Source organism: Moschus berezovskii, chromosome 14 (genome assembly GCF_049115385.1).
Source record: "Moschus berezovskii isolate FMDL1 chromosome 14, NW_MosBer_1.0, whole genome shotgun sequence".
Taxonomy (NCBI): Eukaryota; Metazoa; Chordata; class Mammalia; order Artiodactyla; family Moschidae; genus Moschus; species Moschus berezovskii.
Window position 1 is genome coordinate 18,231,612 of NC_142473.1, and position 12,091 is coordinate 18,243,702.

At 39.2% G+C, this 12,091-nt stretch overlaps 1 protein-coding gene across 3 annotated transcripts in view; it reads left to right on the forward strand.

Annotated features, from left to right (window-relative positions):
• Positions 1–12,091, forward strand: part of MTMR2 (myotubularin related protein 2) — a 118,407-nt gene that overhangs the window by 87,252 nt on the left and 19,064 nt on the right. For all 3 annotated transcript variants that reach the window (XM_055422909.2, XM_055422910.2, XM_088842895.1), the window contains 2 exons: positions 6,872–7,021; positions 7,746–7,934. In XM_055422909.2, the coding sequence (XP_055278884.1) occupies positions 6,872–7,021; positions 7,746–7,934 (339 nt within the window). The remainder of the gene's footprint in view (positions 1–6,871; positions 7,022–7,745; positions 7,935–12,091) is intronic.

Consider the following 12,091-nt stretch of genomic DNA (forward strand, 5'->3'; position numbering starts at 1 on the left):
TCAGATACATGGCACTCTGGAACTGGAGAAAATATTTGCAAACCATGTCTCTGATAAGGGTGTTAATATCCAAAATATATAAAGAACTTGAACTTTAACATAAATGTTGAGACTAAAGATAAAGCATCAGAGTATGCCTTTGTCTTTCTTGTAAATTAAAAGTTGAATTCAGTAATTCACTGCATAAAATTCAAAAGATATAAAAAGATATACTTAAAGGAAGGTTTTCCTTCTGGGCCAGCATTTTCCCCAGCTGTCCCAGCTCTTCTCCCATTAGGAAATAACGTTACTCACCACTTGTATATCCTTCAGAGATTTTATGCTACCTAGCCTGTATATCGGGCTTCCCCGGTGGCTCAGAGGTTAACGCGTCTGCCTCCAATGCGGGAGACCCGGGTTCGATCCCTGGGTCGGGAAGATCCCCTGGAGAAGGAAAATGGTAACCCACTCCAGTATTCTTGCCTAGAGAATCCCATGGATGGAGAAGCCTGGTAGGCTACAGTCCACGGGGTCGCAAAGAGTCGGACACGACTGAGCGACTGAACAGAACAGAACAGAACAGCCTGTATATGTGTGTACATTATTTATTTTTTAAAGCAGATAATAGCATTCTCTGCTCACTGTATGTTTCTTTTTCATTTACTTTTAGGGATTATACCGTCTCATGGGCCTCTCTATTCTTTTTTTCTTTGAAAGTGAGATATTGTTCAGATACCATAAAATTTTCTACTTTAAAGTGTACAGCCCCCTGTTGTTTCACATGAAGTTGTGCAGCTGTCACCACAGTCTGCTGCCAGTCATTTAGGAGACCCCACTTTGGAACGCCAGCTCTAGCTCTTGGTTAGTGCTCACAGTTAGATGTGTGCCGCAGTGCCTTTATTTTTTACTTAGTGAGAAGAACTACCTTAAAGGATTTTTTTGAGGAGTTAATGTGATATGCAGGAAGGTGCATTGTAAACCATAGAAATCTATCTAAATGATTATTATTGTATTTATTACATTGTAAAGCTCTAAAAACAAATCATGGTTGGTTGGCTTTTTTGTGTGCTGTTGCTGAAACACAAAAGGAAAGTCACATTAGGTGCGTAGACTTATCCATTATCATGCCTAAAGAAATTAGATTATATATTTTTTAATTGGACCAAACTGTGAATAACCATTTAAGTTTTCTGTATGGGAGAATATTCCTTTGTCTCTTGACACATGTGTTGATTTACAGAGGACTCTGAAATTTGTGGGTAAGGTAAAGAGAAATCATCAGGTTGCTAAAATGGTAAAAATCAGTAAATAAAAAATGAGTATGGTCTTATGCACAAATAATCATATAGTAGATATCTGGGTTAACAAACTTGTAGAGGACTCTACAGCCAAGGAAACAGAATTTTATTCTCAGAGCTGAGATGTAACTAACAAGGAAAGCTATAATCCAGTTAATTTGGTTGTAAATTGACTCTGACAAATGGATATATTAACTGAAGGGCAGTGATTTTGTGGAGAGTACAAAGATGTACGTCAGAGATCAACAGTTGTCAGTATGTCTTTAACACTGTCTACAAAGAAAGTATATGCTGACTAGCCAACTCCAGTTTTCTTCTTGGAAGGCAGTTCCTTTGGTGGAGGTAGGTATGTCAATTTCTCTAAGAATGAGGAGAACGAGAGCCATTAAGGTAATGGCTTACCTCAATAATTCTACTCCCACCTAGCCATTTTTCTGAAGTGTGCTGTGTGCTCAGTCACTTGAGTTGTGTCCGAATGATTCTTTTGTGAACCTGTGGACTGTAGCCCACCAGGCTCCTCTGTCCATTGCATTCTCAAGGCAAGAATACTAGAGTGTGTTGCCATTCCCTCCTCCAGAGTCTCTTCCTGACCCAGGGATCGAACCTTCACCTCCTATGTCTCTTGAATTGCTGCACCAGGGAAGCCCATTTTTGTTTTTTCTGAAGAAGATGACACAATCTCAGTGGTAACAGAAGTTCTCCCTGGCAGTGATTTTTGAAGGATATGGGAAGGTGGTGAGAGAGAGAGAGAGAGATAGGAGTTAAATACCTGGGTTCAGGGTGGTACACTAGGATCTCAGGAGATCTGACCCTTTCAGCTTTGACTCCATAGTTTCTAAGGAAGCTTCAGAAGCCAATTTTTCTTCTTGTAGAAGCTTCCTTATGGTTCAATAATTTCTTCATTCATTAATCAGATTCATGTGGCACCTAGTCTGTATTAGTGGCTAAAACAGAAAGACACAATCCTGACTTCCAATGGATACATGTTTAATGGCAGATTCAAAGAAATAAACTAATAATCAAATATACGGTTATGAATCCTGTGATTAATAGAGCAAGTACTCCAGTGAGAGAACATGATGCCATCTGGAAACAGAAGGTGTTTGGTTCAGGCTGGACTGTGGCAAGCACCAGAGAATGCTACAGAGTGGCAGAGGTCAGTGGGAAAAGCAGGAATGTGAGGGTCTTTGCCAAGTCCTGTGTAGAGTTCTAAACGTCATCTGAAAAGAAACAGGTAGCCGTTGATAGTTTTAGGCAGAAGAATGACATGATAACTTTTGCATCTTAAAAGAATTCTGAGGCAGTGTGGAGAATGGATTGCAGAGTTACAGAAGAGAAGTGAGGCTTGAGAGGAGTGAGCAAACTTTTCTGGTGCTTTTGGAAGGAAAAAAATCCTAAAAATTGATTGTTAATTGGATGAGTTAAAGATGGCACTCAAGTTTCTTGGTTCTAAACCATTCAGGTATGACCTAAATCAAATCCCTTATGTTTATACAGTGGAAATGAGAAATAGATTTAACGGACTAGATCTGATAGAGTGCCTGATGAACTATGGATGGAGATTCATGACATTGTACAGGAGACAGGAATCAGGACCATCCCCAAGAAAAAGAAATGCAAAAAGGCAAAATGGCTGTCTGAGGAGGCCTCCAAATACCTGTGAAAAGAAGAGAAGTGAAAAAAACAAAGGAGAAAAGGAAAGATATACCCATATGAATGCAGAGTTCCAAAGAATAGCAAAGAGAGATAAGAAAGCCTTCCTCAATGATCAGTACAAAGAAGTAGAGGAAAACAATAGAATGGGAAAGACTGGAGATCTCTTCAAGAAAATTAGAGATACCAAGGGAGCATTTCATGCAATTATAGGCACAATAAAGGACAGGAATGGTATGGACCTAACGGAAGCAGAAGATATTAAGAAGAGGTGGCAAGAATACACAGAAGAACTGTACAAAAAAGATCTTCACGACCCAGATAATCATGATTATGTGGTCATTTACCCAGAGCCAGACATCCTGGAATGTGAAGTCAAGAGAGCCTTAGAAGGCATCACTATGAACAAAGCTGGTGGAGGTGATGGAATTCCAGTTGAGCGATTTCAAATCCTGAAAGATGATGCTGTGAAAATGCTGCACTCAATATGCCAGCAAATTTGGAAAACTCAGCAGTGGCCACAGGACTGGAAAAGGTCAGTTTTCATTCCAATCCCAAAGAAAGTCAATGGCAAAGAATGCTCAAACTACCACACAGTTGCACTCATCTCACACGCTAGTAAAGTCATGCTCAAAATTCTCCAAGCCAGGCTTCAACAGTGAGTGAACCGAGAACTTCCAGATGTTCAAGCTGGATTTAGAAAAGGCAGAGGCACCAGAGATCAAATTGCCAACATCCGTTGGATCATTGAAAAAGCAAGAAGGTTCCAGAAAACATCTATTTCTGCTTTATTGACTATGCCAAAGCCTTTGACTGTGTGGATCACCACAAACTGTGGAAAATTCTGAAAGAGATGGGAATCCCAGACCACCTGACCTGCCTCTTGAGAAACCTATATGCAGGTCAGGAAACAACGGTTAGAACTGGACATGGAACAACAGACTGGTTCCAGATAGGGAAAGGAGTATGTCAAGGCTGTATATTGTCACCTTGCTTATTTAACTTATATGCAGAGTACATCATGAGAAATGCTGGGCTGAATGAAGCACAAGCTGGAATCAAGATTGACGGGAGAAATATCAATAACCTCAGATATGCAGATGACACCACCCTTATGGCAGAAAGTGAAGAGGAACTAAAGAGCCTCTTGATGAAAGAGGAGAGTGAAAAAGTTGGCTTGAAGTTCAACATTCAGAAAACTAAGATCATGGCATCTGGTCCCATCACTTCATGGGAAATAGATGGGGAAGCAGTGGAAATAGTGAGAAACTTTATTTTTGGGGGCTCCAAAATCACTGCAGATGGTGACTGCAGCCATGAAATTAAAAGATGCTTACTCCTTGGAAGAAAAACTGGGACCAACCTAGACAGCATATTAAAAAGCAGAGACATTACTTTGCCAACAAAGGGCCATCTAGTCAAGGCTATGGTTTTTCCAGTGGTCATGTATGGATGTGAGAGTTGGACTATAAAGAAAGCTGAGTGCCGAAGAATTGATGCTTTTGAACTGTGGTGTTGGAGAAGACTCTTGAGAGAACCTTGGACTGCAAGGAGATCCAACCAGTCCATCCTAAAGGAAATCAGTCCTGGGTGTTCATTGGAAGGACTGATGCTGAAGCTGAAACTCCAATACTTTGGCCATTTCATGTGAAGAACGGACTCATTGGAAAAGACCCCGACGCTGGAAAAGATTGAAGGCGGGAGGAGAAGGGGAAGACAGATGGTTGGATGGCATCATTGACTCAATGGACATGTGTTTGAGTGAACTCCTGGAGTTTGTGATGGACAGGGAGGCCTGGCGTGCTGCAGTCCATGTTGGATGCGACTGAGCGACTGAACTGAAGTTTCTTGATTGAGCACTTCCTCTATAAACTCACCAGTTCATTGTACATTTTTTTTTATTCTTGCATATGAATACATTTTAAACATCTCTAATTAAACCTTTCTCTTATTTCTGAAAATAAGTTCGAATTTTACCTGAGTATAAAGTTGAGGAGGGCAAGAGGGAAGGAGATACGTTGATCATAGGTAGCAAGTTGGGGCCAGGCTAAATACATGGGGTAAATAGTATGTAAGGTACCGATGATAAAATGGCTAGTGTAAATGGAAACTCTGTTGATGATATTTACCACATGATTACTGGGAAGGAATTTTGCCTTCTCTTTGATTAAAATTTAGTTAATTTATTTTTACTTTTGGCTGAGCTGTGTCTTTGTCACTGGACTTGGGCTGCTTTCTCCTTGCAGTATGCAGGCTTCTCCTTGCTCTGGCTTCTCTTCCTGCAGAGCAGGGGCCGCAGGTGCGGGCCTCCGAGCTGCTGCATGCGGGCCCTAGACCATGCAGGCTCCGGCACAGGCTCAGGAATTCTGGCGCATGGCTTAGTTGCCCTGTGCCATTTGTGATCTTCCTGGACCAGGGACAGAACCCCTGTTTCCTGCATTGGCAGGTGTATTCCCATCCACTGTACCACCAGGGAAGTCCTCCCTTCTTTCTTAATTTTAATATCTTCTTGGGTGTTTGGCAACAGCTTGAGAAATACCCCTTTGGAGGAGAAGTACCTCCTGCACTTTGATTTCAGGTTTTTATAACAATTTTGTGAATCAGGATAGTGAAATTTTTTTCGAGGCACAATGTATTTTATTAATAAAAAGGATAGGTTTAGAATTTACATGGAATTTTTTACTACCTTTAGTCACGTTATAAGCTGTGCCACAGTTTCTTCATCTCTACAGTGACGTTAATGAAATCTGAATACAGTAAAGTGTGTGTGTGTACGCATGCGCGTGCATGTATAGGCATAGCGCCTGCAGATAGTAAATGCTCAATAAATGTGTATATATTTATTTACTGTAATTTGGTTTCTTCCAATTCTTTTTCTGTTTATTATGAGTTTTTATAGGTAATAAAAATAAATGTATTTTCTTAATTCTAACCATTTACTGTAATGGCTTTATTTTCTATACTAACGGAGGATGGAAATTTTAGTGTCTTATTCAGTAATTGTATATGTGAAGTGGTATACTAGTTATAAATATAACAAACCTTTAAGGACCAAAGTTTAATAATTGATGTGTATTTTAAAAAATGTTTTGTTTCTGTTGCTTCTTTTTTTTGGGGGGGGTGCTTTGCCTTCTCTTACTTTCTTGTTTTTCTCATATGTTTTATGTTAGCAACATTCAGTTCAGTTCAGTTCAGTTCAGTCGCTCAGTTGTGTCTGACTCTCCGCGACCCCATGAGTCACAGCACGCCAGGCCTCCCTGTCCATCACCAACTCCCGGAGTACACTCAAACTCATGTCCACAGAGTCGGTGATGCCATCCAGCCATCTCATTCTCCGTCGTCCCCTTCTCCTCCCGCCCCCAACCTTTTCCAGCATCAGAGTCTTTTCCAGTGAGTCAACTCGCCGCATGAGGTGGCCAAAGTATTGCAGTTTCAGCTTTAGCATCAGTCCCTCCAATGAACATCCAGGACTACTGTAAAATTCACTTTATGTATATAAGTGATAAATATGTGCATAGCGTTCTAACGGATGCTTAGTGCTTGCCCTCAGACATTTCTTTGTATGATGAATGGCAGCAGAGTCAGTCATCCAGTCAAACTGTATGAGACTGTTCTCTTTAAAGACAAGAACATTTTTATTTTTAGTCTTACTGTTTCCTTTGTTTTTGTTTGATATGTTTAGGACAGACCCAGCACTCAGTCAGTATTTAATGAGATAATAAATCTGTTAACATAAAACTGCGTGCCAAAATGAATACAGATTTTCTGTGTTATAAGGTCTCATCGTAAAAGCCTGATCACCATAGGCAGACAATAATTGTTCCAATAACTTAAAAGATGAACAGTGGAGTTTAAGAGAAGTTGAATAGGAGCCTTCTGTTCTAATGTTTTCAGATATTTCTCTTAGGCAGTGATTTTTCTTATGTTTGTTTAACATGTAGGGAATTCCAAATGAAAGCTGGAGAATAACAAAGATAAATGAACGATATGAGCTTTGTGATACCTACCCTGCCCTCTTGGTTGTTCCGGCAAATATCCCTGATGAAGAGTTGAAGAGAGTGGCTTCCTTCAGATCGCGGGGCCGTATCCCAGTAAGTGTGAAGCTGTGCTGAAGCTTCCCCGTTGCTTTTGTGCCCCACATAATGCAGAGGATAATGAATGGGGGAGTAGATGCAGGATCGGGTTGTCTGTGGGGCTATTAGGGAATGAGTTATTGAGTAAAATTAAAACTAGAGGAAAGACTTAGACTAAAGAGGTTTCTGGAGGGTTTGAAATGGATATAAGAGAGCTGCTCAGAACTGCATGGCTCTTAATTTGAAATCAAAGTTGGCTCTGGTATTCACTATTTCTTTATCTTGTACAGTTGGTCATAGTGATAAACGCTCTCTTCCTTTAAATCCTGGAATAGAAAACCATACAAATTTGTGATGAATTTCTGTATTCTGGAAAGATAAGCTCTAATAATTTTAGGTACAAAAATGTGTAGACTCTGAACACTGCAGTTGGGCCTTTTTGCTGAACTATAAAAGTGGAGTTTACTTAAGCCCCCTTTTAATGTATTTTTTCCTAGAGACAACACTTTTAATTAATGACTCTTCTAAATCAATATCTGATTAACTAAAAGACCAAGTTTTCCACATGCCAGAGTTGACTTGAAAGAAAAATGATGATTTTTTATAGCAGCCTCATGTTTCCTTTCATGGCTCGGCTTTGAATCCAGTTAGAAAGCAGAGTTTTATTGAGTAATGTTTTGGAGAAGAACTATAAATAGAGAAGCATGTCAAAGGGTGTGTTGCCATTTTTCCCCCCATTAAGGTTTTGTCATGGATTCATCCTGAAAGTCAAGCCACAATCACTCGGTGCAGCCAGCCCATGGTAGGGGTGAGTGGGAAGCGAAGCAAAGAAGATGAAAAATACCTTCAAGCCATTATGGACTCCAATGCCCAATCTCATAAAATCTTTATATTCGACGCCCGGCCAAGTGTTAATGCAGTTGCCAATAAGGTGAGATCCTCTTTCAGTAATTAAGATTATAGTTACAGTTTCATGAGTTTGTCAGGAGGTAGTTCAGTGGTAAAGAATCCACCTGCAATGCAGGAGACCCTGATTTGATCCTGGGTCGGGAAGATCCCCTGGACTAGAAAGTGGCAACCTGCTCCAGTATTCTTGCATGGAGAATTCTGTAGACAAAGGAGCCTGGAGGGTTACAGTCCATGGGGTCACAACAAATTGGATGTGACTGAGCACATGCACACGTACTCCGTGCAGTAGGGTGAGTTTAGGCTTTTCATATGCTAAAGATGTAGATTCTAATCCTGGCTCTTCTACTTGATAGTATAACTTGAAAAAATTTTATTTTTTAAATTTATATTGGAGTATGGTTGATTAACAATGTTGTGTTTCAGGTGTATAGCAAAGTGACTGAGTTATACATGTATCTTTTCAAATTCTTATTCCTATATAGGTTATTACAGAATGTTGATCAGAATTCCCTGTGCTTATTGGGCCTTATTGGTTTTCTGTTTTCAAAATAGCAGTGTACATGTCAATCCCATTTAATTTTAATCTTTTTAGTAACTTTAATTGGCTTATTTGTAAATGAGAATCATAAAAACTAGCAGAGTTGTTTTCGGGGCAAAACTCTCCCTTTTCCAAACTGGGCACCAAACTTTGCAAGACTGAAGTCTGCACAGCACCCTTGAGGAATCATGCAGAGTTCTCAGTGACCAGTGTTGCCCTCTTCTGGCAGGTGTCTGCCTGTACAAGCTAGTCACACTGAAGACTGGCAGTTCGTTGAAGCCGTGGTCCTGATTTCTACTATAGAATAAATATTAGCGTTGTGGAAATAGAAATTCTGGTCCACTTGGAAAAATCTACTACCGGAGAAGAAAAGAGAAGAGAGACAGTTTAGCTTTAAAAAAATTGCCTCACAGATAAGACAAAGAAAAAAACGCACACGGCCTCCCTCCAAAACTAAAACACCCCAAATTCTATAACTAAATAAGAGACACACACCATTAAACCTTGACTATACTTCCAGACCTGTGTGCATATGTGTGTACTCATATATTTAAGACAGAATGGGATAATGGCAACTTCCTTTTTTAATTGATGCTGTTTCTTTCTATGCTAATAAATATATATCTGTAACATTATTTTAATTGTATGATAACTAGTAACACCAATTGTTTTTGGATATTTAGGTTTTTATTTTTTCTTTTTTTGATTCTTTTTTGCTGTTATAAACAATGCTGGGGTGATCATCCTTTAATTAAATTATGGAGCATGTACTTAATTATTTCTATCCTGTTTAGTGGTTTGAGGACACTTTGAATTTCAGGCATTCTCTGTTAAACTGTAAATATTTCCCCTTAAAGGCAAAACAGGACAGTGTACATATGAAACTGGTTCCCCAGGGACTGGTGTATATTTTTCCAGTAATTACTTATACCATAAGGTAGCAGGAATGAGACTTATTATCTAGGATGAGGGACTTCACTGGTGGTCCAGTGGGTAAGATTCCATGCTTTTAATGCAGGGACTACTATCCTATTCCCGGTCAGGGAACAAAATCCCACATGCCACAACTAAGACCTGGTATGGCCAAATAAATAAATATATAAAAAAAAAGATGTTATCTAGGATGAGAGGCATATAAGGCAGAAAAGGGGGTAGGCAAAATGTTATATTCCTTGTAAAATGATTCCCACATGTATTTCACTATGGAAATCTCTTTCTTGGTATATTTTATGTATTGGTACATTTTTCTGATCATAAAATAGGTAATAGACAACAAAAATCTAGGAAGGGGTAGGCAAAGGAAAGGAATAAAAAGCACCTATAATTACTGATCTTTGATATATTTTCTGCCACTGTTTTTTCTGTGCATTAAATATTGATTGTTTTGTTTCATTGTATTTCCTTTTTATAAAAAATATGTCTTCCCAATAACTGTTCTTGAGAAATACTTTAATAGAACTCATCATACAACTATGTCATTGTTTACTTAACCATTCTTCTAATATTAGATGTTTAATATTTAGTATTTTAAATATCGGAGAAGGCAATGGCAAGCCACTCCAGTACTCTTGCCTAGAAAATCCCATGGATGGAGGAGCCTGGTAGGCTGCAGTCTGTGGGGTCGTTAAGAGTCAGACACGACTGAGCAACTTCACTTTCACTTTTCACTTTCACACATTGGAGAAGGAAATGGCAACCCACTCCAGTGTTCCTGCCTGGAGAATCCCAGGGACGGGGGAGCCTGGTGGGCTTCCGTCTACAAGTACCTTTTGTTGACATTTTTGTTCTCTAGCTATACCATTATTATATCCTAATTTAAAATATTCATATTTTTAAAAGTGTTGCACATATTGCCATTATTCTTCAGGAAAGTTAGTTTACGAGCTAGATAGGTGTCTTTTTTCCTGCTATTTTATTGAGATATAATTGACATAGAAAAGTATATAAGTTTGAGGTATATAGCATATATATATATATATTGTGAAATGATCACCACAGTAAGCTTAGTTAACATTCATCACTTCACATAGTTATGGTGTCTTTTTCCTTGTGATGAGAAGTTTTTAAATTTACTCTCTTAGCAACTTTCAAATATATGGTATAGTGTTGTTGACCATAGTCATCACATTGTACATTATATCCCCACAACTTATTTATCTTTTAACTGGAAGTTTATACCTTTTGACCACCTTCACCCAATACCCACCTGCCCCATCTCCCTTTTAAAATTTGCAAAAGCATACATATTTGTTGCAACAAATATTTTTTATCTTCATGGTAAGAATATTTTTTTTATAGCAGTGTGAATATGTGTGATACAGCAATGTGTGAAACAGTGTGTAAAATGTGTGAAACAGTGTGAATATGTGTGAAATAGCAGTGAATATGTGTGGAACAGTGTGACTGTGACAACTTCTTTTGCAGTCATGAGCCATGTCAAGAATTAAAGCTTTACTAGCCACTAAGCCTTCCATGTGCTCCCTACGCCAATCAGATTTGCCTTCTGCCCCTGCTAAAGGTAACCACTGTCCTAACTTTTATAGTGGTCATCTTCTTACATTACTTAATCTGTTGTTACTGAAGTAAACACATCACTAGTCTCTCAAGTTTAGTCTCGCCTTGTTAAGATTGTGTTTGTATGTCTTTTAAGTCTCTCTTCATCTGAAGTCTTCCCCTTGTACTTCCCTCCCTGATTCCCCCCTTCTCTCCACTATATTTTACTGTGGAGTTTCCCACAGTCCAGACTTTGCCGATTGTGTTATGGCATAGTTCTTCTGTCCTCTGAATTTCCTTCACATGAATTCAGAGGTTTATTCAGATTTAGGTTCAATTCCTTTGGCAAAGCTGTAGGGGATACATAAGGAGGCATACAATTTGCGACTGATTCTTCTTTTTGGATATTAGCAACTGATCAAGCTCAGTGCTGAGATCTGTTACTTCAGTGGGGTTGCAAAATGGTGATACTCTTAAGTTCATAATTTTCTTTTCAGCTATTAGTTGAATTCTTTCTAAAAAGAAGCACTTTCTCTTGTCTAAATTGTAGTTAATCAGCAGTTCAGTTCATATAAGAAAGCCAGGGTAAATACTTGATTCTTTTTCCTTATTTATCAGTTTTCCCAATAATAAATTTATTCCCTACCATCCCGAGAGAATGACTAATTTTTGAAAGTGTCATTGTAAATGCATTGGGGCTTCCTAGGTGGTACAGTGGTAAAAGAATTTGCCTGCTAGTGCAGGAGACACAAGAGACACAGGTTCAATCTCTGGGTCAGGAAGGTCTCCTGGAGTTGGAAATGGCAACCTACCCCAGTATTCTTACCTGGAAAATTCCATGGACAGAGTAGTCTGGTGGACTGTAGTTCATGGGGTCACAAAGAATTGGACACAATAAAGCAGAGACATTACTTTGCCAACCAGGGTCCATCTAGTCAAGGCTGTGGTTTTTCCAATGGTCATGTATGGATGTGAGAGTTGGACTGTGAAGAACGCTGATTGCTGAAGAATTGATGCTTTTGAACTGTGGTGTTGGAGAAGACTCTTGAGAGTCCCTTGGACTGCAGGGCGATCCAACCAGTCCATTCTAAAGGAGATCAGTCCTGGGTGTTCATTGGAAGGACTGCTGCTAAAGCTGAAGCTCCAAT